This window comes from Mustela lutreola, chromosome 17 (assembly GCF_030435805.1).
Source record: "Mustela lutreola isolate mMusLut2 chromosome 17, mMusLut2.pri, whole genome shotgun sequence".
NCBI lineage: Eukaryota > Metazoa > Chordata > Mammalia > Carnivora > Mustelidae > Mustela > Mustela lutreola.
The window spans coordinates 44,081,322-44,104,859 of NC_081306.1; the positions used below are offsets into that span (position 1 = coordinate 44,081,322).

The 23,538-nt window shown below is 62.8% G+C and overlaps 1 protein-coding gene across 4 annotated transcripts in view; it reads left to right on the forward strand.

Moving 5' to 3' along the window:
* Positions 1 to 23,538, forward strand: part of GTF2IRD1 (GTF2I repeat domain containing 1) — a 96,243-nt gene that overhangs the window by 16,610 nt on the left and 56,095 nt on the right. For 2 of the 4 annotated variants that reach the window (XM_059154645.1, XM_059154642.1), the window contains exons 2-7: positions 15,054 to 15,182; positions 17,277 to 17,418; positions 19,529 to 19,684; positions 21,165 to 21,348; positions 21,793 to 22,100; positions 22,880 to 22,969. In XM_059154645.1, the coding sequence (XP_059010628.1) occupies positions 15,060 to 15,182; positions 17,277 to 17,418; positions 19,529 to 19,684; positions 21,165 to 21,348; positions 21,793 to 22,100; positions 22,880 to 22,969 (1,003 nt within the window). In that variant the 5' untranslated portion in view covers positions 15,054 to 15,059. Of the gene's footprint in view, positions 1 to 11,558; positions 11,641 to 14,273; positions 14,386 to 15,053; positions 15,183 to 17,276; positions 17,419 to 19,528; positions 19,685 to 21,164; positions 21,349 to 21,792; positions 22,101 to 22,879; positions 22,970 to 23,538 lie in introns of those variants that run through there. The other 2 variants (XM_059154644.1, XM_059154643.1) reach the window with 2 other exon arrangements.

The following is a 23,538-nucleotide window of genomic DNA, read 5'->3' on the forward strand; positions in this document are numbered from 1 at the left end:
GGCTTGGTCCCCTCCTTCCCAGCCAAGGGCCTCTGCAGGGAGCTGGGGCCCCACCCGGGGAGGCCCCTGCGGCCTGGCAGCCTGGAGATTAGTCTCCAAGGCCACCACGGCAGTTGCCATAGGCGCACGGCCCCAGTCAGGATCGCGATTTCTCATCCTAGTCACGCAGGCGGCGGCTGCCCCTGCCCGCCCGCCAGGAGCCAGGAGCCGGGCTTTAAATAACAGGGCAGAAACCTGACCCCAGAGAGCCATCTGTCCGTTGGAGCCCGGGCTCCCCTCCTGGCAAGGCAGGCACAGGGCCACCGGCCACCCCGTCTCCCCCCGCCGCACCCCGTCTTCTGCAGGGGCGCAGACACACGGCTGACGCACAGGGGCTCCCCTTGTCTTGTGCCCAGAACGCAGGCCTGGCCCCAGCCTGGCCCTGGGGAGCCCCGTCCGGGAGGCGTCCGCTTCCCGAACCGCTCTCTACCCCGGAGACATGAAGCGGTACCTTCTGGAACCCTTGGACTGAGAGGAGGTGGCTTCCCACGGCCCCGGCCACTGAGCTGCCCCTTCCCCCAGCTCCCCCTCCGCAGAGAAGGCCGGAGGTCTCCCTCCTTTTCCAGGAAAGCGGCAGGAGGCATGTGCTTCCCTGGGCCTGCCCTTTGCCCAGCCCCTGGGCCTGCTTTCCTGCCCCGGGGGTGGGGAGGCCGTTAAGGAGGGAGTTTTCTGTTCTTTCTTTCCCAGTTGCAACGGGGCAAAGGACCAAAAAGCAGCGGGAAGGTGGGTCACTCATGGAGGTCCCCCTCCACCTCCCCCCAGCGAGGTGAAGGACCTGGGCGGAGTCCGTTGCTGGCTTTGTCCATGTGGCCCCGGGGGCTGGTCTGTGACTCCCACCACGTGGCTTCCAGCCCCTGGGGGGCTCTTGGATGGTCTCCTGCTTCCCTTTGGTGTGTTGGGCGCTGTGTGTTCTTGTGGATGTGTGACACGCTTTGGCGAGATGCCTTTGCCCATAAATCACCGTGTTGCGGAGAATTTTCTCAGGTTTATAAAGTGATGGGACTGAAAGGGCTGGTCCCAGGGTGGGACCCTGGTTCCCCCCTCCGGAGGTCTGTTGCGGCCAGCTCTGCTGGTGTCTGCTGCCTGCCCCGGGGCATCTGAGGTCTTTTTAAAACTTTTTTATTGAGGTGGGCGGGGGAGGGAAAGCTAGTCATTGTAAGTCAGCAGCTCGGTAAGTTTTCAGAAAGCGAATTACCCAAGTTGCAACCCAGATGGAGAACAGAACGTTCGCAGCCCCCAGAAGCCCCACGCACGCCCTTCCAGCCGGAGGACCAGCATCCTGACTTCGAACGTCGGAGTTCAGATGTGTTTGAGCCTCACATCAATGGAATCCTATGGTGTGACCTTGGGCTTCTGGGTGCTTTCATCACGCTGGAGAGACTCGGCCGCGTTGCTCTGTGTATTGTGGTGTGTTCGTGTCTGATGTCTTTTTCAATGGACCAGGGGCCGGGGAGAAGGCCCAGGAAGCCAAGTGCATGTGGGCACGATGCTAAAACCAGGATGCCTGCCGTTGCAACGGTTGCCCAGGTACAGAGAACTCAAATTTGTTTCTGGAAGGCCCGTGCTAGTGAATCGGAGAGAATTTACAGTGGCATAGCAGTTACGCACAGTTGTGGGGGGTGGCATTGTGTCGCATTATGGCATGAACGTGCACCGGGTGTCTGGAGATCTGGGGCGCGGGCCGGCCTCTCTGGGCCTCAGTTTCCCCACATGCATAGGGAAGTGGTTGGGCAAGCGGCCCGTCCGGCTCTGCACACCCTGACCTTGTATCTTTAGAAGCAGCCAGAGCTTATTATCTGAAGTGGTTGGGGCTTCCTCTTGCTGTGTCCTCTTCTTGTCTGGCCTCAGTTTCTACCCGAAGCAAAGGTGAGCTGTCCTGGACCTCCGTCCCCGTGACTCCCTGCCAGGTGACTTGTGGAAGTCTCTGCTTCAAGAAACGTGCACACTCCTTCTTCAAAAGGTCTTGATAAATGGGCAGTTTCCCCTTGCAGACCTCCAGGGACGGGCAGCTCAGTGCCCACATGGCCGTCTGTTCTGCCCTCCCCGGGGACAGCCCTCCCCGCTGGGAAGTGTTTCCTTGGGTCGAACCAAAGCCCGTATCCCTGTGACTCCTGTCCTGTGACGCCAGTGAGCCTGGGGCTAGTGTGGGACTTCAGAGCCTGTTGCGGGCTCCAGTCTTGGGGAGGCCATGCACATCACCAGACCTAGTGTTGGGGGGTCCCAGGATAACAGTCAGTGGCTGTTATTACTTAGTTGGGGTAAAACACCCATACCATCGGACTGACCATCACAACAGCCCTTACGTGCCCAGGAGCATTAGATACATTGACGTTGCAATGCAACCCATTTCCAGAACTTTCTCACTGCCTGCACTGAGACTCTCTCCCCAGAAAGCGCAAAGTCCTCCTTGCCCAACCCCGGAGCCCCCGGCTCCCACCATGCTCCTTCCTGTCCGTGTGCCTACGGCTGCTCTAGGGACCTCCTGTAAGTGGAAGTACACGCTAGCTGCCTTTTTGCCGTCGGCTCATCTTACTCAGCATGGTGTCCTTAAGGTTCACCCATGTTGTAGAATATTCCAGAATTCTCTTCCTGCTTAAAAGTGATACTGTTCTTGGGGGGCGTCTCAGGGGTTCCGTCGGTTGAGCATCTGACTCTTGATTTCGGCTCAGGTCCTGATCTCAGGGCCGTGGGATCGAGCCCCGTGTTGGGTTCCACACTCAGCGTGGTATCTGCTTGTTCCTCTCTCTGCTCCTCACCCTCCCTGGAATAAATAAATAAAATAAATATTCTGAATAATATTCTGTTGTATGTCTAGACCACATCTTCTTTTTCTTTTTTTTTTTAAGATTTTATCTATTTATTTGACAGACAGACATCACAAGTAGGCAGAGAGGCAGGCAGAGAGAGGAGGAAGCAGGCTCCCCGCTGAGCAGAGAGCCCGATGCGGGGCTCGATCCCAGGACCCTGAGATCACGACCTGAGCCGAAGGTGGAGGCTTAACCCCCTGAGGCACCCAGGCATCCCAAGGCCACATCTTCTGTATCCGTTCCTCCATCAGCGGACGCTGGGTGATCTCCCACCTTCTGGCTATTGCAAACGACGCTGCCGTGAAGGTTGGATATAGAAATCTCTCTTTGAGACTATTATTTTATTACCACCGACACTGCTATAAGATCTCCAGCTGGTGGGGGGGGGCGCCTGAGTGGCTCAGTGGGTTAAAGCCTCTGCCTTCTGCTCAGGTCATGATTCCAGGGTCCTGGGATGGAGCCCCGCATCGGGCTCTCTGCTCCGCGGAGAGCCTGCTTCCCTCTCTCTCTCTCTGCCTGCCTCTCTGCCTACTTGTGATCTCTGTCTGTCAAATAAATAAATAAATAAATAAATAATCTTAAAAAAAAAAAAAACTTATTAAAAAAGAAAAAAAAGATCTCCCACTGGGAACGCTTCCAATAGGTCACCTCTTCTAGTCCTTACCTAGGGCCTGAGTCTGTTCATTCGGCCGCCAGCTGAGACTTCTGGCCTCGAACAGTCTGTTTCAACTAATGTTATTCACTCCCCCCTACTGCACTGTGGTAGGTCTGTACTGTTGCCCCATTTTATAGATGACAAGAGCAGGGTTCAGGGAAATTTAATAACAAGATATCTGGATGTGGGTGGCCCCGCTCTGGGCACCTGCTGAGCCCTTCAGAGGGACCGACACCTGTCCTCTGGAGCCTTGTCCTTGGTGGTGACTTTGGTCCCTTCGGCCTAAAGGGACAGCGGGCACTTGCTCCATGGGCAGGGGAGAAGAGGGTCACATGGGGGTCTGCTACAGACGCCTAGATCTTGCCGTGGGAACCAAACAGGACCTGCGCTCTCTACCCATCAACTGGAAAGGGAATCCTTTTTTTTTTTTTAAGTTATCACTTATTTGTCAGGGAGAGAGCATGAGCAGGGGGAGTGGCAGGCAGAGGGAGAGGGAGAAGCCAACTCCCCGCTAAGCAGAGAGCCCGATGCGGGGCTCCATCCCAGGACCCTGCGATCATGACCTGAGCTGAAGGCAGACGCTTAATGGAACCACGCAGGTGCCCCTGGAAAGGGAATCCTGGTCTGTTATAAAATAGACCAGGCCACAAAAGCAAAATAGGTGACTTTATAACCAGTAAATGCTGACTTCCTGGGATGCTTCGTTTTTAACCTTTAAAAAAGTGCAGTGTCCGATGTGGTGAGTTTCCATCTGTGTGGACAGCCACCGGGAAAAGAAACCTCCGTTAAATGTCGCTTAAGTGGGCCTGTCGCTTAAGTGGGCCTGGCTCCGTCGGTGGAACAAACGGCTCTTGATCTCGGGTTGTGAGTTCGAGCCCCACGTTGGGTTCAGAGATTACTTACAATCTTAAAAGAAAAAGAAGTAAAAAAGGCGGCTTAAGCAATGTGGACATTGACTATCTGACCCGAAGCCCAGAGGTGGGCTTGGAAGCCCAGATTCCAAGCCACGAAGGGCCAGGTTCCTCCACGGGGTGTCCTCCACGTCACCTCCTGGGTGGGCTCCCCTTGTGGTCCCCACGTGGCTGCTATGGTTGCGGGAGCCCATGTATAAGAAGGAGGACATCCCTGGTTTCAGTCACATTTGAAGACCAAGGAGAACTTCCCTAGGAGCCCCTCGAGTCGGAGTAGCCAGGATTGGGTCATATGGTTCTCTTGAAAGCAGCCCCAGATAAGGGACCAGGATTGCCTGGATCTAAGCAGTAGAGAATCACCAAGATTCGCTGCCCCAGGCACCTGCCGTGAGATGCCAGGACACAGAGAGGGCTCTGTTAGCAGGGAGAAGGGACCAGGGCTGGGGATGGCACTCAGGGTCCAGACTGTGGCTAGTGTAAGGACCCCCCTGCCCAGCTACCCTGCCTGGATCCTTCCCAGGCAGACAGAAGTGGAACTCAGGGCTTCGGGCTGGTGTCTTCTCTGCCTGCCGCCGTGATGGTGAACAGTGGGAGGGGGCAGGAATTCAGGGCCCCGGGTGTCTCCATCCCCACTGGGGAGTCCCCGGGAGAGAAGAGAAAGTATCCAGTGGGGGGAGGGACTGCTGGGGAGGAGAAAATTCTCCCACGGGGGAGAATTTTGTTTGTTCTCTCAAGCTTCTTTTTCCAGAAACACAAGCATATGGCGGCGGATGGTGCGGGGGCCGTGTTTGGGTGGTGTGTGCTTTTGCCTTTGCCTTTTGCGTGGTTGAGTGCATTTTTTTTTTTTTTTAAAAAAACGAGCTCTTGAGCCCAGCTGGTTCTTAGGGCACGGAGACTTGAATCAGAGGCGTTCCCCCTGGCATCCGGAGAAACCCAGCCATTTCCAGGGATGGTTCTGGGGTTTCCGATGAGGAGGGGGTCGGAGAACATCCCGGCAGACCCAGGCCTGAGCTCTTGCGAGGTCTGAGCTGAGGAATGTGGGTCCAGGAGATTGAGGACGTGGACCGCGACTCGGGAGTGGGGGTGTGAGGCGCGACGGTGTCCAGGATTCATTTTCTGTAACAAATTGCAGAAACGTGGTGCTTTAAAGCCACCGAAACTTATTCCCTCCGGTTCTGGAGGCTGGAACCCAGATCAGGGCCACCAGCTCGAAATCCAGGAGTCAGCAGAGCCGGCCGCCCTCCAGGGGCTGCCGGGGAGAATCCGTCTCCTCTTGCCTCTTCCGGCTCCTGTGGCTGCCGGCATCCTTTGGCTTGCGGCCGCGCCGCTCTGCTCCCCAAGGCCGGCAGATTCTCTGTGCTCTGCTTCACGCCACCTTCTCCCTCCGGCGTGTCAAACCTGTCTCCTTACGAGGATCCGTGTGATGGCATTCAGGGCCCCCTTGATAGTCCAGGATAATCTCTCCGTCTCATGGTCATTCATTCAGTCACCGCCTCTGTGAAAGGGATTCTTTCCCATATAAGGTGACGTTTACAGGCTGCAGCGGTTAGGGCAGGAGTGTCTTCCGGGGGCCACTTGGGGGCCTCCCACGAGTCTCTAAGGGCAATTAGAGCAGTTGTTCTCAAACACGGGCTCGTATAGTATGTGCCGTCTAGGAAGAGGCAGACGCATGGGGGTTCCGCTCTTCTGCCCGACCCAGTTATGTCTGTGCTGGGGGACCCTCGAGTGCATGGATGGGACACCCCAAACATCTTTCCAGGCTCTAGCCCCCCTCCCAAACAGCTGCCCATTGGAGGTGCACCTGCTCTGCACGATCTGCCCCGGGGGTGTATCGGTCACCGATCGCTGTGTAACAAGTAGCCCCAGACTCAGAACTATGCAACAGCAGTCATTTCCTGCTTTAATCTCTCAGTTTGGGGCTTGGCTGGCCTCGGCCTGATGGTTCTTGCTCAGGATCTCCTGCATGGGCAGTCAGAAGATGGCTGGGGTTGGGGCTGTCTCAGAGACTTCTTCCTTGCTGGCTGCTGGCCCGGGAAAGAGCTGGGGCTCCCCAGGCATCCATAGATTCCTGCCCCCTGCCCCGTCTATCACTGCGGCTTGCGGATAGCCGGACCGCTGACGTGTCTGCTCAGAGCTCCCATGCCGAGTGTCTCGGGGAGGGAATGAGAGGCTGGGAGGAGCCCAGTGCCTTTTGGGGACCAGGCCTCGGAGGTCATGTGGTGGCGATGCCAGCGCCATGTGTGGGTTTGAAGTGGGTTATGAAGGCCCGTGTTCAAGAGGAGGGCAACTGGAAGCCTCCACTTGTGGGGAGATGTGTCCAATAATTTGTTGTCATACTGAGAGCCACAGGGGAGGGCACACCAGAGAAGGGGACCCTGGGGGCCCAGAATGGGGATTTCTTTGCCCGTGGACCCCAGGGCCCTGAGCACCCAGGAGGTATTCTGGGGGCAGATTCATGCTCTGAGTGGAATGTGTCCTCGTGGGCCTGCAAACTCCTGCCCCTTGGAGGGGGGCTGGAGTGGGGGCCCCCTGAAGTGAGGCCCAGGCTCCAGGGCTGAGGGTGGGGTGGAGCACGGACGGTCTCAGAATCTGACCTCGGTCTCTGTTGTCAGGGCTCAGGGATCTGCCCCAGCTCCCCTTCTAGCCTCTACAAGGACCCCATACCGCTGGTGCCTCAGGGCCTTTGCTAGTGCTGCTCCCTGTCCAGAATACCCCCTCCACCTCCCCCACCTCCTTTCTTCTTGCCTCCCGATTCCTTCAAACCTGCATAAGCGGCCCCTCTCCACTGAACACCTTTGCTGGCCCGGCTCTGTGTACCAGACTGGTTCTTGGCAGGTCTGGGGGCACACAAGAGCTGGTACTTTCATGGGGGCCCAGATCCCTCTGCGTCCTGGCAGAGGGAGAGTCGCAGAGCAGGAGGAAGGAGCTGTGGGTGTCTAGCCAGGGGGCAGCGGGCTGGCCAGGGGGGTCAGGATCAGAGGCACCAACGTGCCTGGCAGGTTGACTCCAAGAGCAAGCCTGGGAAGGGGGAGGGTGTCTCTTACAATGGACATGGAGGTGCCGGCTTCCAGAAGCCAGAGGACAGGTATGTCCAGAGCCCTGCAGGCTGGCGTGGGGGGCCCTGGAGGGAACCAGCAGCGGAGGCAGGTCGTCTGGACAGGACTGTGGCATGTTTCCTGTTCATCTGTGTGCCAACAGGTTGTCCTGTCTGGGCTTGGGCTGGCATCTTCTCTGTGAGAAGTCTCTGTGAGGGTCCCCCCACACTCACGAGTGACCGTGCCTGGGGTCTGGCCTCGGGAAGACTTCACTGACCACAGTTGTGTATACACCTGTGCATGTGTGTGAACGTGTAAGCATGTTTGCGTTCTAATGCTCACATTCCTCTCTGGGTCAGAGATAGGGCTTGTCAGGTACTCCCCTCCCCCACCTCTGTCCCTTGCTTCATTCCGCAGAGGCCACCAAGCATCCATTCTAACTCTAGGACTGACACTCCAGGGTGAACACTGGGCGAGTACCACCAAGCGCTTCCCTTTGCTTACAGAGGGAAGGTTGTGTATCCGCAAGCCAAGCGTCTCCGCTGTCCCCCAGAAGCCACCTTTCCATGTGTGCCCCCCAGAGAACTCCTCTTCACCCTTCAAAGCCCATCTCCATATCCGTCAGCTCCGGGAAACCTGGTTTGGAGACCCCTGCTCCCCCAGAGCTAAAGAAACAGAAGATGCGAGGAACCCCTTTCCCTGGTGTCCGGCTCTGTCACTTGGGCACACTTCCCCGCTTAGCCTGATTTCACTTTCCGATCATTCTGTGGACCGGCGGGGTCATCCGAGTCCTTTCAAGTCTGCCTGGCCCGGGACAGGCTCCCCAGGAGGATTGGATACACAGATTGGGGTGAAGGGAGCCCCGGGAAGCCTCCTGCCTGAGACCTGAGAGGTACCCCGGCCTCCGCTTCTGTGGAGCTCCCGGCCTGGGGACCGGGACCTGGCCGACGGCCAGGTGGAGGTCTGCTGTCTCCCAGCGCAGCCCAGCTGGGTGGCCGATGAACACCCAGTGTAGCCCTCGGGGATCAACAAGTGTGTGGAAGGAAGCACGGAGTGGGGGGTGTCCCCGCCCCTGCTACGGAGGGGGCGGAGCAGACCTAGCTCGTGGGTGGCCCCCAGCTCGCCCTTCCCTAGCATGCTGGTCCTCGGAGAGCTGGCAACCTTGGGTTCATGGTTCAGTCCCAAAGCCACGGGGACAGGGGACCCTTCCCAGCCTGGTGGCCCAGGCCACGCACTGTCATTGTGGCGGGGGAGGGGCTGCTCTTATTCTTTGTGGGTCGTGCACACACTCTCCTGTTCCTTACCATCCCATGCCTTCTGCCACGGCGCTTGCCGTCTCAGACGCACGTACGGTCCCATCTGCACACTCAGTGGACACACGCACAGATGCCCTGACACGCCCCCCTCCTTAAGCACGTACGTGTCAGGCTTTAGTAGGCGTGCAGGGAACAGGAGGGGCGGGCCCTGGATTCCCAGGGAGGCCCCTGGCCAGGAAAGGCACCTGCCAGCAGTGGCCCCAGGCTCGGGGGACAGGCCCACTGCCTGCAGGGCCTCCTGGGGTCTCCTTACCTGCACCCGCCTGGGCCCCATGGGCGAGGAAGCCGAGTGCTGGGTGGGCTCCCCTTTCCCTGCCGGCCAGGCCAGGCCTGCCCATCGGTTGGCATCCCAGAGGGACGTAGTTGAAGGCCGCATCAGGAGGGACCCCGGTTCCGTCGGGGTGATCTGGGCCAAGATCCCACCTCTTCCTCAGGCTGGTTCTAGCATTTACGGTTAAGGTGCTCGAGGCTCGAAGTCCTGCTCTGGAAAATGAGGGTGGTTGGGGGAATTCGCCAGACATCGGGGTTCACCAGGCCTGGGTCCTTGGGAAACGGCCATGTCGCTCCCTGCTTCACTCCCCTCCGCTGAGCCCCTGGCAGGGAGAGGGGCAACCAGGTCCCTGGACGGCTGCCTGAGCCCACCTCCTTGGCACTTGCTGTTTGAGGCCTGGGCCCTTTAGGGTGTCCGCGTCACCCTGAGGCCCGGGGCCCACGGTGTGGAGGACTGGCTCCTGGACTCCTGCCATCAAATGTCCAAGCTCTGCCTCAGTCTCTCTGCTGGCCTCCGGGGGTGTCCCCACGCCCGGCCTTCGGCCATGAGCCCCGGGCCTTAGAATGAGGAGTCTTGCCCCAAGTGGGAGCAGAAAGGCCTGGTTGTATCAGATGTCCCACAGGTCATCCTGCCTTTGTCACTCCCTTTGAGCAGGAAGGTCCTGTGGGTCTTGGTTTCTTCACCCTTGAAATGGACGAAGCCCCCTCCATCCTGCCCGCTCCCTGGACAGAGGTCCCAGACGTCAGGGTGCTTGTGAATGGGACAGTAGTGTCCAAGGGGACCCCGGTGGACAGCCATAGTTGGTGGCCCGCTCTTCAGCCTGGGAGAGGAGGAAGGAGCCGCCCGTAGAAGCAGGGCAAGGAGGGGAGGAGAGGAGGTTGAACCCTTGGATGACGGACCAAGATGCTGGGGGGAAGGGGAGTCTGAGACGGTCTGGGCCGAGAGGTTCCTCTGCAGCTCCGACGTTTTTGCTTGCACACCTGTCTCCCACCTCTGATCCCATCAGCTCCGTTCCCGTGTCCTGCTGCACCACACGTCACTGGTAGGGATCAAGGACCCGCCAGGGCCAGCACCTGTCTGCCCAGGCATGCAGCCCACGGGCGGCAGAGAGGACAGGAATGGGGACACCCCCCGCTGAGCCTCCCAGCTGGCCTGGAGTGCCCGGTGTACGGCGTTTGGGATTCGAGACCCCTGCTGAGGTGCTGTCTGCTGGTGGGCTGGCCGCAGGGCCGCTGGAGAGTGGGCTTTCTGGGCCTGGCCCCCATGGGTGCCTTCCCACTGGGGACAGGTCCGCCCTGGGTCGGGGCCCTGGTGGCTCAGACGGGCACACAAGCCCTTGACTAATCTTTGGCTCAGATACCGGGCTGGCCTCCAACTCTCGGCGGCCAGCGAGGCTGCCGCTGTCTGGGCAAGGAGTCCCCAGCCGGGTCGGGGGAGATGGGCCGCGCGGGCAGAGCTGCTCGGAAACGGGAGTCGGGATGCTGGGGCTGGACCCGTGCCCAGAGATCCTCCGGCTGTGTCTGGCTGTGTGTCAGGCTCCCCCTGGGAACTTAGAGATACAGTGTCCTGGATCCTGCTGCGACTTGTCCCCTCCGGGCTTCTAGGGGGCAGGACCCAGGAGGCCGGGAGTTGGCGGCCAGCAGCGGTACCTGCCTTCTTGCTCCCAGGTACAGAGGGGCGGGGCCGTCACACAGGAGGGCTCCCGCAGACTGGGGACCGGCGTCTCCACCCACCCCAGCTCTGCCTTTCAGTGCTTCATGAAACCAGACCCTGGCCCACGTCTGGTCTCCAGACAGGTCAAGAGAGCGGCGTCCCCCCTTCCTTGAGATCTCTGTGGCGAAGGAAGTCCTGTGCCCTCCCCCGGGAGCCAACTGGCCCCATCTCACACGCTGGTGACCCACCCCAGACAGGTGTCCGCGGGCTCTGGTGCGGGGGTCCTGGGCCGTACACAGGGGCGCCCGTCCAGGACCCCTGACCCAGCAGCCTCCGTCGCTTTCAGTTCCTGGACTCTTCCTCCGTGATCCAAAAGCAGCCACACTTGCCGTGTCGCACACTGCCTCTCTTTTTTAAAACATTTTTATTTTTTGAGAGCCTTCCAAGCCCAAACCTGGCGCTCTGCATATAGCTTGTGGCCCTCCTGGTTCCTGCCCCACATCGCACTGGCGGGTTCCCCGAATATTCGTCGTCGCGCACCCGTGAAAACCCAAGCAGGCGTTCAAGGCAGCGGGTGTCCCGTGACCCTGGCAGGCAGCCCAGCCCCGGCCCCGGCCTCCCCAGGGCTCCCATTCCTGCTGGGGAAGTCGGGTGAGAAGCCCACGAACAGGTCCCTTTCGAATGGCAGCAGGTTCTGTGCGGAAGAGATGGGAAGCCGGCATGCGGGTGGCCCTGCCCCGCGGACAGGGGTGGGGTGATGGGGGCCGGGAGGGCGGCAGGAGGGGCAGGCCTGGGAGAGCCTGCTGCATGGGGGCCCAGAGAGGGGAGTCCGGGTGGCACGTGAGGGACAAGAGGGGGATGGAGCCAGAGCCCGGCGCACGGGGGAGAAGGCCGGTGGGCCCGGCTCGCACAGCACCTATGCTCGGGGAGAGCTGTTGTCTGGACTCTTGCAGGTAAGGGGCGTGAGGCTGATGAGGCTGCTCTCGGCAGGAGAGAGGGCAGGGAGGCCCGGCCGTGGCGTGAGCGAGCACGGATGGTGGCCTGGCCGGGGAGGTGGCCCTGGCGGTGACGAGCGGTGGGCAGATCCGGCTGCTTTCTGGAGCCGCACGAGCTGCGTTCTCCCCACGGCGTTCTCGAAGCAAGGGAGGAGGGAGCCGGGTCGAGGCGCCGGTTGGAGCCCGAGCACCCAAGTGGCTGGCCGGGGAGGAGCCGGCCTGAGCGGGAAATAGGGGGGCCTGCCCTGGTCGAGTGGCCTCTTAGACGTTGAAGACGAGGAGGGGGTGGTGGTCAAGGACGGGGGGGGGGGGGGAGAGACCTAGAGTCGTCAGCCTCCTGGTGACGTGAAGCCAAGAACTGCACGGGGAAGAGGAGGGGCCGGGATGGAACCGCAGCCAGCCGGCGGTCGGGTTGGCGGTCAGTGCCAGTGGTGGGGCGATCAGTGCCGGCGGTTGGATGAGAGGTCGGTATTGGCGGTCAGTGCCGGCGGTTGGGTTGGCGGTCAATGCCAGAGGTTGGGTTAGCGGTCAGTGTTGGCGGTCGTGTTGGCGGTCAGTGCCGGCGGTGGGGTTAGCGGTCAGTGGCGGCGGTTGGATGAGAGGTCGGTGTCGGCGGTCAGATTGGCGGTCAGTGCCGGCAGTTGGGTTGGCGGTCAATGCCAGAGGTTGCGTTAGCGGTCAGCGCTGGCGGTGGGGTTGGCGGTCAGTGCCAGCAGGGCGAGTGGCCGGGAGGTGGGAGGTAAAGCAGGTGGGCGGCCCCCTGGCAGCCTCAGGAGAAGCATCTGTCGGGGAGGAGAGGTCGCGTGCTTCTTGCTTCGCTACCCTTGCAGGCCTGTCCACCTAGAAGCCCGAGGGCAGCTGGCAGTCCCTCCCCACCTGTCCCCTGCTTCAGGAGCCAGCTGCCTGTCCCCTGACGGGACGCTTCTGGTGTCCTCCCCTGGGGGCCCCAGAGCAGGGCTTGGGTGCCCCCGGCCTTGCCCAGCCCTGGCCTCTGGGCTGCGGTGCACGGGGGCTCCAGCCGTGGCTCCTGTCCTCACCGCCCTCCCCCTGCACACACCTCCCCTCCACGCTGGCCCCCGGGACGCTGTCCTGTTAGTGCTGTCCCCTCGCCTCCTGATTTACTGCTTTTGTCTTCCCGTTCTCTATGCTGAATCGTTTGTTGGCTTTATCGGGGGGTTTTCTCCCCGGGCCCCGTGCTCTCGTGCCTCCGGCCACATGAGGCCGGCGCCTCTCCCAGAGGCCCAGGGCATTCGCAGGAGGGTCTGCTCCCTCCCGACCCCCAGAGCGCACCCACCTTCCCTCCCTCCGTCCGTCCCTGCCCGCGTCACTCGTTCCTTCCTAAGTGGATTAGGACTCTGCAGGAAGGAGCCACCAGCTGTCTGGGGTGACCCGGAGGCCAGGGCTGTCTGGTGCCTGCAGCTTTGCCCTGATTCAATTTGGGCTGGGAGGCTGGTGGGCTGAGGTCTTTCTGGGAATGGCTCGAGGCGGGAGGAGCCTTCCCGCGCCCCGGGCGGGCCAACGTCGCAGCGGGTCGCACGGCGGACCCTCCAGTGGGCTTCGAACCGCACAAGGCCTCAGGCTCTGGCCAGCGGCTGCCCGCGGCTCTCATGAGGGTGTCCCCGACGGGGCCTGTCATGCCCTCCGCGTCCCCTAATACCGTGGACGTCAGACATGATAAAGTCGCAGCCCGGTTGAAGAAATACATTTTGTAACATTTCGGAGTGAACCCAATTCCCACGCTGGCCGACTGCTGACCGACCAGCTGTTAAAATCGATATTTACTCACAGCCAAATAGCAGACGCGGGCCAGACGAGAGGTGGGAGCCAGGCCCGACCGCGCTCCTGATGCCTCCGCAGGTGCCCACAGCTGTAGCTGGGACACGCCTTACCTTGTCGTGTGTGATGCTCTGTGACACACACTCCGGACGGCCGGTTTCGTGACTCACGGGTGGTCATGCGCGGCGGGCCCTGAGCGGGACCCAGGGGTGTGGCAGTGACAGGCAAGCTGGTCTCTGCCCTCAGAGAGCTTATGGTGCAGGCCGGGGGGTGCGGGCAGCTGCAGGGCAGAAGATGCTCCGGCTTGGGCGCTGTCAGCCTGCCCGGTGACCCCGTCTACAGGAAGCCGGGAGGCCAGGACCCCCAGGCTCCCTCTGAGGCCTGCAGCCCTGCTCCCTGCTTGTGCCTCTGACCTGGCCTGGGGTCCATACACAGAGCATTAGGGAAACCAAACCCCGAGAGGAAAACTGAGGGTCCCTGCCTCCACCTTCTGCCTTCTCCTTTGCTTGGGATTGGCAAGGGGAAAGCTCTGGCCCTGGTGCAGCCCCTGGGACCTGACTCCTGGGGTTCTGCTGGGGAGGGGCAGGACGGGACTGGACGCGGGGGAGGTGACCTTTGTGTCTCATCTCCTGGGTGCGTGGCCTGGGCCAGGGGGTGCACGGGCAGTAAGTAGGCCTGTCCCCTGCCTGGGGGAGCCCTGACGTTGGGCCCCAGTCTGCGGGCATTCCAGCAAGGGGAGGGCGCACCTCTGTCCTCCAGGAGCCTCGTGACAAGGGGACAAAGTCCTGTCTTGGGGAAACCCTGTCCTGAGATGAAGTGGCCTCCATTGTCTTTCTGAACCTCTGAGACGGGCTCCCGGGCCTCAGGGCAGTGGCCTTGCCCAGCGTAGCCTGTTTGAAAGCTGTGACCGGGGAGGCCTGACGACAGGTGGGAAACCAGCCAGGACCCTTGGCCCAGGCAGGGCGGGAAAGGGGCAGGAAGAGGTGGGGCCGTTGAGGGCACCCTCCTAGCAGAGGCGAGTGGGCGGTCGGCACACCACAGAGGGGCCAGCAGGCCACTCGGGTCAGGGAGGGTGGAACCCGCCACAGCTGGGGAGCCGTGAAGGACATGGGGGACCCGGAGTGTGGGCCGCGACGGGGTGTGGGCCGCGACGGGGTGTGGGCCGCGACGGGGGAGTTAGACGAGGGGCAGGAGTCCAGAGCTCACCTGGGGAGTAGGGAGCCACGGAGGGTGTGTGAGCAGGGGCGGAGGGAGAGCCGTGGCCAGAGCGACGCGCAGGGGGAGTTGGCAGTCGAGGTAGGCCAGGCAGACTGGCCGTGGAACTGGGCTCAGCCCTGGAGTTGCAGATCTGGGGGGACACGCCATGGACCACATTCCCCGCTGCCTGGCCGCGTGCGCCCGTGCTTGTCTGCAGCTGTGTGCAGGCTTCTCCCGGTCTAGGCCTGCGGGGGGTCTAACGCCTGCGTGCACGTGACCCCTCGGGGAAAGGGGGGGCCAGCCCCCGCTTCGTCCCACCTGGGAAGTAGAGGCGGCCCTAGGGCTCTGGCGGGGTTGGGGGGAGCACCCGCCCACCTCCGCGTTCCCCTCCCATCCAGGTGACCATGGCCTTGTTGGGGAAGCGCTGCGACATTCCCGCCAACGGCTGCGGGCCCGACCGCTGGAGCTCGGCCTTCACCCACAAGGACGAGATCATCACCAGCCTCGTGTCTGCGCTAGATTCCATGGTGAGTGCCCCGGTCCGCCCCGGACGGGGAGCGGGGAGCACCAACCTTTGCCAGCAGGTGCAGGAGCTCGAGTCCCACCTCCGCCACCCTGGGGGGGCCTTCACTGTCCCCATCTGCCAACATCGGGGGCGGGGTAGGGGAGCGAGAGGCTTGGGTGCGGCCAAGGATGTGAAAATGTAGCCCTGGAGTCAGCGCTGGCCCTGGTCCCCTGGTCCCCTGACCCCTGGTCCCCTGGTCCCCTGACCCCTGGTCCCCTGGTTCCCTGGTCCCCTAGTCCCCTGGTCCCCTGGTCCCCTGACTCCTGGTCCCCTGGTCCCCTGGTCTCCTGGTCCCCTGACTCCTGGTCCCCTGGTCCCCTGGTCTCCTGGTCCCCTGACCCCTGGTCCCCTGGTCCCCTGGTCCCCTAGTCCCCTGACTCCTGGTCCCCTAGTCCCCTGGTCCCCTGGTCCCCTGACTCCTGGTCCCCTGGTCCCCTGGTCCCCTGACTCCTGGTCCCCTGGTCCCCTGGTCTCCTGGTCCCCTGACCCCTGGTCCCCTGGTCCCCTGACCCCTGGTCCTCATTTCATCACCTTTGGCCATTCCGGTCTCGTCGCTGGGAAGGTCCCAGGTCTCCGACCCCCAGCAGGGCCCCCCGAGGACAGGATCTGTGTGGTCAGTGACTCCTGAGGAAGCTGTCACCCCCGATGTGACAACATCTCAGGGCCAGGAGAGAGGAATGGGGCCTCGTAATCCCTTTGGCACCATTGCCTACGTGCTGACGCTGGTAGTGGTTTCTCCCGGATCAGGAAACGATAATGTCATTTCTACTGGAGCCTTTCCCTGGGGGGAGGTTCTGGGACAGTGGGTAGGCGGGTGTTGGAAGCTGTCTGGCGTCCGTTAGCTGCACCCCTGCCCGATAGGATGGTGAAGTTGAATTCAGAGAGGGCAGCACCTTGCCTGGAGTCACACAGCAGGACCAGTTTTTTGTTTTGTTTTGTTTTTTAAGAGAAAAAGAAGGAGAGACAGAGGGCACGAGCAGGGGGGAGGGGCAGAGGGAGAAGCAGGCCCCCCATCTAGGGGGAAGCCCTCCAGCTCTGATGGGCCCTCCTGTGTGGTTAGCGAGTGACTCTGTCTCCTTTGCTTGTGACGATCTGTGGGGCACTGCCACGGGGGAAGCGAGCGGCAGGTTTTTATTTTAATCTTAGCGGGAAATCACACACCCCCTCACTGTAGGAGATCCCAGGGGACAGGCCGGTCGGCTCTACGATGTCCCCGGCTTCTTCGGCACAGGGGCTCTGGGCTGGAGCCAGGGAGCATGATTATGGCCCAGAGAGGTTGAGGAACCTGTTCTAGGTCACACAGCAGCGGAACTAGGGTGAGAAACCAGACTTCGTGCCTGCCAGTTGAACGCTACCAGACTCACACAAAACCCATCATTTATGGGGCGCTGAGTGCAGGCTGGGAGCCTGGCAGGCAGAGAGCTTCCGCCGACAGGTCTGGAGGGCTGAAATGCTGGTGGGCTTGGTTGCAAGGCCCCCGTGTTCAGGCTTCCCGTGCCGCAGGCCTGCCAACCCCTCACCTCAGGCTGCCGGAATGACCTCTCTGTGGGCCCACATGTGATACCCCGGGTTAAAGATCCTTCCTGCCTGCCGGGCCTCGCTGAATCCCCACAACCAAGCCCACTGAAAGGGAGCTGCACTGCTGGTCCCCGTTCTGCAGATCGGGCCCAGAGGGGGACAGACCTGCGTCAGTCCCATAGCAAGAAGCGGCTGATGGGGGATTGAAACCTGTATCTGCCCGAGCCTTGGTTCTCCTGCCCTCCCCCATCTCTTCTCATTTAGGACTTTATAAAAACCGAAGACAGGATTGTGCCTGGGGCTGGATCCCAATCCCAAGCAGGAAGCCCCATTTAGAGCTAGGAGGACCAGGAGGACGGAGGGAAAAGCAGAGGCTCCGTGTCTTTGTTCTTCTCGGGGCTCCCTGACGTGGCTTCTCCCTTGACCGTGGCCAAGCTTTGGGGGGTGGGGGGCATTCAGTCCTTCCTCCGCAGGCTCCAACTGAGAACCGTGGCAGGGGGACCTCCCCCAAGCTCACACACCCTGCTCCTTCCCCCAGTGCTCAGCACTGTCCAAGCTGAACGCAGAGGTGGCCTGTGTCGCCGTGCACGATGAGAGCGCCTTCGTGGTGGGCACCGAGAAGGGGAGAATGTTCCTGAACGCACGGAAGGAGCTACAGTCCGATTTCCTCAGGTTCTGCCGTGAGTACCCCGGGGCTCCCGTGGGTGGGGCCTACGGTCCCCGAGGGCGGGAGCTCCGGTGTGTCTCTGGGTCTCCAGAGCAATGCCAGGGCGCCCTGTGTCCGCGGCCGTGCAGGCTTCCCAACGGGGCATCATCGGGGCGTGACTCTTCCCGCAGCCCCTCGGTCCCCAGAGACCGGGTGACTCCACCACAGGGCGGGCCAGACCCAGACACGTCCATCTGCTCGTTGACAGAAGGGGACCCCGAGGCCCAGTGTTGCCCAGTTCCCGTGCGCCTCTGACGCAGCGCCCAGGTGGCCTTGTTCAACCGACACTGGTTGAGCCCGGACTGTGTGCGGCCCGTGGTGGCTCTTGGGGACGAAGGGACTGAGGACACCGGCAGCACGAGCCGTTAGTGGTGATCAGTAGTGCTTTGGGCGAGGCCGCGTGCTCTGTTCGCTTCCCCAGCAGGTTCCGGAAGCCGCACTAGTGTACGAGGGAGAAACTGAGGCACGGTGAGCATAAGCCGCGTGCCCAGGGAGACAGAGCCCCCAGGTGACGGAGGCCAGGCTTCTGTTCTGAAACCCGTGCTCCTCCTGCCGCACTCCTTCAGAATTGGGGGGGCGGGGGGGGCGGGTGCTGCAGGATCCTTCCTGCCCCCCCCACCTGCCGGGAGCCCTGCCGGGGATGGGCTGTTTGGGGGGGTCCTGGTCACTTGAAGAGGAGAGCAGCTCTCAGAGTGCTGGGAGCCCCGAAGCCGGGGGGTCGTTCCGAAGCCCCCAACTCCATAGCACTCTGCCGGGGCCTATAGACCCCCGAAACCCAGCCCCTCCGTCTGCGTCACCCCTCCGGCACCCCTCCCCCTGACCGCAGGCGGCACCGGGCTGAGCGCCAGCTCCCGGGCTCTCTACACGTCCTCCCCTCGGCCTCTGTGCCCGCTGTCCCCCTCCCTCCTTTCCTCGGCCGCAGACGGCTCCCCAGCCTCCGTGTCCACATTCCTCCTGCCTGGGGCCCTATCTGCACCCCCCCCACCCCTAGACGCCAACCCTCTCCCCGCACCGCCCCAGCGCAGCCCCTGTGGTTACTCCCCACACTGTGCAGCTTCACGTTTTCCGTGGGTTAGGTCCTCTAGGGTTCGGGGCTGTCCCCCGGGCTCTGTCCTGGCTCTGCCACCTGCCGGCTACTGGGCCTCAACCTCCTTGTCAGTGAAAGGGGAGGGCCCCCTGGGGTCCGGAGCCTAGATCAGGCATTTCGGGGAAGGCTGGCCCCCCGGCGCCGGGCAGGTCATCCCTGGGGCCCAGAGGCTTCCCCAGCCGCCCCAGCCCCACCCCCACTCAGCTCTCAGAGCTCTCCACGGTTGGGTGGGGACTGGCCCAGGGTAGAACAGACAGTGGCAGGGTTCTGTGGCCCCCAGTTTGCCAGGCAGGGGCCGGGGACGGTGCACCTGCCTTCCCAAGCCCGGCAGAGCTACTATTTTTAGCCCCGGGAGCTCGGCTGGTTTATTTCAGGCTCCGCAGATCCCGGGAGGGAATCAGGCTCCCCGGCTGTGAGGGGGCCTCCAGGCCCCCGTCTTGTCCCCTTTCCCATGAAGTTTCCAGCATCTCCCTATCCGGGGGTCCACGGACGCTCCCTGGCCCAGCCTGGCACGAACCTGCCTCTTTGTAGCCCCCTTGGCCTCCTGGTGGGGTCCCCATCATCTCCTCACGGGGCAGAGCAGCAGACCAGGGCCTCCACTAAGACAGCGTCAGTGTCCGAGGACAGAGAGGGGTGCGTGGAACTGGCAGTGGTTGAACCCCAGTTCTGAGCCGGCCCAGCTGGTCTGCGAGAGCTGATACCCCGAGGCCCAGAGAGGGGAGGGACTTGCCCAAGGTCACACAGCGAGTTGGAGGTGACCAGGCTGAGACCCAAGCCCCGTGTCAGGCTCCGGGAACTCCCAGAGGAGCAGCCTGGGCCGTGGGCAGGGGGTTGGGGCCGGGCCGGGCCCGCTCACTCGTCCGTCCTTCCTTCCCTCAGTTCCACTCCCTGTTGCGTGTCCGCCACAGGGTTCCGCGCGGGGCACGGACACCTCAGCTTGCCGGGCGGGGGGGAAGAACAGGTGCTCATCCTGGCCCGGCTGCTCTGTGTCCCACAGGCGGGGCCCCCTGGAAGGAGCCGGAGGCAGAGCAGCCCAAGAAGGTGTCGCGGGGCGACGGTGGCGGCCGGAGCGTCCCTCGGGCTTCCCTGGAGCATGGCTCGGACGTGTACCTTCTGCGCAAGATGGTAGAGGAGGTGTTTGATGTTCTTTATAGTAAGATCCTTCCTCATTCCATTTGGGGCCCCCAGGCGGGTGGGAGCCCCCGTCCCCATCCTGCGGAGCAGGCCCCCCCGGCCCCCTGCCGTCCACACCTCCGAGGGCCCACCTGCGCCTGCTCTCGCCAGCTCCCTGCTGTGCCCACCTGTCCTGTGACCTGTGACCAAGGGCATCTTATGACCATGGCCTCGGGGGCTCCCCGTCACCCTCCCTGCCGCCGCTGGAATCTGCCCCACCCCCCCAGCCCAGCTGCCCTGTCACCCTGCCTCGGAAGCCACTTCCCCTTCCCCAGTCCACTCCCGCGCCATCTCACACCTCGCCTCCGCGCCGCTGTGCCTCCCGGGACTGCCTTCCCCTTGGTCCGGCGGACCCCGCCTTGTTCCCTAAGGCTCAGCTCTGGGAAGCTGCTGCTGCTGGCTTCGCGCCCCCTTTGGGGACCCACTGTGTTCTGACCCCTCACCAGCCCAGTGCCCTCTGGGGCCGGGGTCTGTGCCTGCCCCCTCCGCAGCTCCGGCGACACGGGCTGAGGCCCGCGGGGGTGTTTGTTGAATGACTGAGTGAGCGCTAACTTAACCAGTTAGCCAAGTCCTCCCTCTGGGGCTTGGGGGAGGTGGGCAGGCCTGGCCTCCCTCTGGCCCAGTGGTAGCCGTCACGGCCTCCCGGTGACCTTGGGCAGGTCCCAGCTCTGTGTGGAGCACAGGTCTGAGCGATCGCGTGCTGTCAGGAGGAAGGGGAGACCCAGGTGGGGTGGGAGGCCCCGAGGCGCTGGGCGGGCACGCCGGCCACCCCAGCATGGGAGGACTTGGCACCCGGGGTTGGCTTTGCCAGCTACAGGGTTCGTGCCCTCAACCCTCGCCCTCCCCACGCCCCAGCCCGCTCTGCCCTGCCCCTGCCCCCCAGTTGCCCACCTCGGGCAGGCATCTGAGGTGAACGGCCTCTTTCTGGCTCCGGGAGGGCTGCAGTGTGGGAGTGACAGCGGGTGTTTCTGAGCCCAGCCCCTGGGCTGTCCCGCCCCCTCTGTCCCAGGGAGTCCCCCCTCCCCTCGGCCCTTCCTCAGCCCCTCCACCTTCTGTCCGCGCCCCCTTTCTCCGGTTTTCTCTCCTCTCTCTCCTCCCTCCTCCCCGTGGCTTTCTCCCCTGCGGTCTCTCTCTGCCGGGTCTGCTCCTGCCGGGTCTGCTCCTGCGCGCCCGCCTGCGGCTCTGAGCCCCGCTCTCCCCCGCCCCGGGTGCCCAGAGAGGACAGCATGGCGACAGAAGCCGGGAACCCGGGCCATGGCAGGGGTGGGGAGGAGCCCCGGGCCTCAGGGCACACAGAGGGGCCCGTCCCCAGCACCCGCCTGCCCTACTTGCTGTGCAGAGCCTTCCTTGCTCTGTGTGAGGTCCACAGGGAGGGACCCAGCTCCAGGGCACGCCTGGCCCCCGCACCAGCCTGGCTGCCCTCTCATACTAGACCTTCTCCTCGACCCCCTCCCCCACAGGCGAGGCCCTGGGAAGGGCCAGCGTGGTGCCCCTGCCCTATGAGAGGCTGCTCAGGGAGCCGGGGCTGCTGGCCGTGCAGGGGCTGCCCGAGGGCCTGGCCTTCCGGAGGCCCGCCGACTACGACCCCAAGGCCCTCATGGCCATCCTGGAGCACAGCCACCGGATCCGCTTCAAGCTCAAGAGGTGAGTGAGCGGTCAGCCCGGGAGTGGGCCCAGAGCCAGGTTGCTGGACCGTGAGGGCCGGGCCAGGGCGGGCCGGCGTGGGCGGTGGGGTGGGGGTGGTGACCTGTTTCCGTGCTGGCTTAACCACCTGAGTGAGGCCACTTACCCCGTCATGGGAGGGAACTTCAGACACCCATGAGGGACCCTGCTTGGCAAACTCCCAGGCTGGCGATGGAGGTGAGGCCTATGCCCCGGGTGGGGGATGGGGGAAGGTAGGGGCCGAGGGGCAGGGCCCAGCGCCTCCTGTGGCCCGGCCTTGTGCCCCTGGCCACATCACATCCCTGCCCCGGGTCTGCACCCCGCCTGTAGGATGGGGACCGGCTCCCCCCGGTGTACCTCGCAGGCCGTCCTGTTGCTCAGAGGGCCAGGCGTGGGAAGCTGACCCGTGTCCTCTCCATCCCCCAGGCCGCTCGAGGATGGCGGACGGGACTCGAAGGCCCTCGTGGAGCTGAACGGTGTCTCCCTGATAGCCAAGGGCTCTCGGGACTGCGGCCTGCATGGCCAAGCCCCCAAGGGGCCACCCCAGGACCTTCCCCCCACCGCCACCTCCTCCGTGGCCAGCTTCCTGTACAGCCCCGCACTCCCTAACCACACCCCCAGAGAGCTCAAGCAGGAGGCGCCCGCCTGCCCACTTGTCCCCAGCGACCTGGGCCTTGGCCGGCCTGGGCCTGACCCCAAGGCCTCTGGGGCCCAGGACTTCCCTGACTGCTGTGGTAAGCTGCTGCTGGGACCCTGAGTCTGGGAGGTGGGACAGAGGTCACTCCTGCGGGGGGCGGCGGGGAGACACTCTCCCTGGGCAGATGGGGGTGCTCAGGCCCACCCCAGGAGGAAGGAGGCATGTCGGGACAAGCAAATCTCTACCTCCCTGAGCCTCTGTTTCCTTGGCATTCAAGTCGAGTCGCCAGCAGGACCCCTCCCAAGGTTATTATCGTGGTCAAATGACAGGGCAAGTGCGAAATGCACATTCCCAGGCCCTGCCGGCGTCCTGCTAGATCTGAAGCTTTGGGGGTCGCTGGGGGCCTAAGCGTCTGTGTATTTAAATCTGCCGAGTGGCTCCAACGGGTGCTCGGGCTTGATGGCTGCTGTGTTAAGGCACAGCCCAGTGCTTGGTACACAGTAGGTGCTTATAGGTTGCACTTACTATTAGGAGAAGGAGAAAAAAGGACTCCCCTTCCCTCCTCCCCACCCCCGGCCAAACGGTGGGTTGAGCAGCGGGATGGACTCACACGCCTAAACTGGGGTCCCCACCCGTCGTCGGGCATCCTGACTCTGGCCTCCCTGATCTGCCGTCCAGACCGCAAACTCTGCTGAAGAATGTCTCAGGCCTCCGGGCAGGGAACTTGCCCTGAGCTTGCGACCCTAGGTCAGAGCTCTGAGTTCCCCTTGATAGATGAGACTGTTACCCCGGAGCCGGCATCTTTGCATCCAGGCCAGATCGGGGTGGGCGGCGGGGGGGGGCCTCGAACGTGCGCCTTTCCTCTCCCTTGTCCAGGACAGAAGCCCCCCGGGCCCGGCGGTCCCCTCATCCAGAACGTCCATGCCTCGAAGCGTATCCTCTTCTCCATCGTCCACGACAAGTCAGGTAGGGCGGTACCCACAGTGGCGCCGTGACCCCAGTCGGGGTCCGGGGCTGAGGGCGCTGCTTCCCGAAATGGAGGTGTGTCCGCTGGGCCTTTGGGAGAGCAGGGAGGGACGGCTCTGCGCCAGGGGCGTGGGAGTGAAACGCGGTGTAACAGTTAGGTGTTGCTGTGTAACAAACTGCCCCAGGACTTAGCTTAAACCAGCAAGCGTTTACACGTTGTAGTTCGGGCAGGTCTGGAATTTGGAAAACAGCTTAGCCGGGTGCTTCTGGCTCAGGATTTCTGTGTCACGAGGTTGGACTTGGGGTGCCGGCAGTGGCTGCTGAAGGCCGTCTGAACTCCACCTCCTGAAGACGGGAGGACCACAGAACTACGTGGATGGGTTTTATAAGTACCATGCGGTTATTTGGGATTCGTGGCTGGGGGTGAAGCGAGATTGCCTGGCAGTGACACACGGTGGGGGTCTCGGCCTCACCTTCCGTGAGAGGCTCTTTGAGAAGACGTCACCCCCTGAGATCAGAATGCAGACCCCCACGGCCCCGCACGGGGTCCATCCCTGGTACGGTAGCAT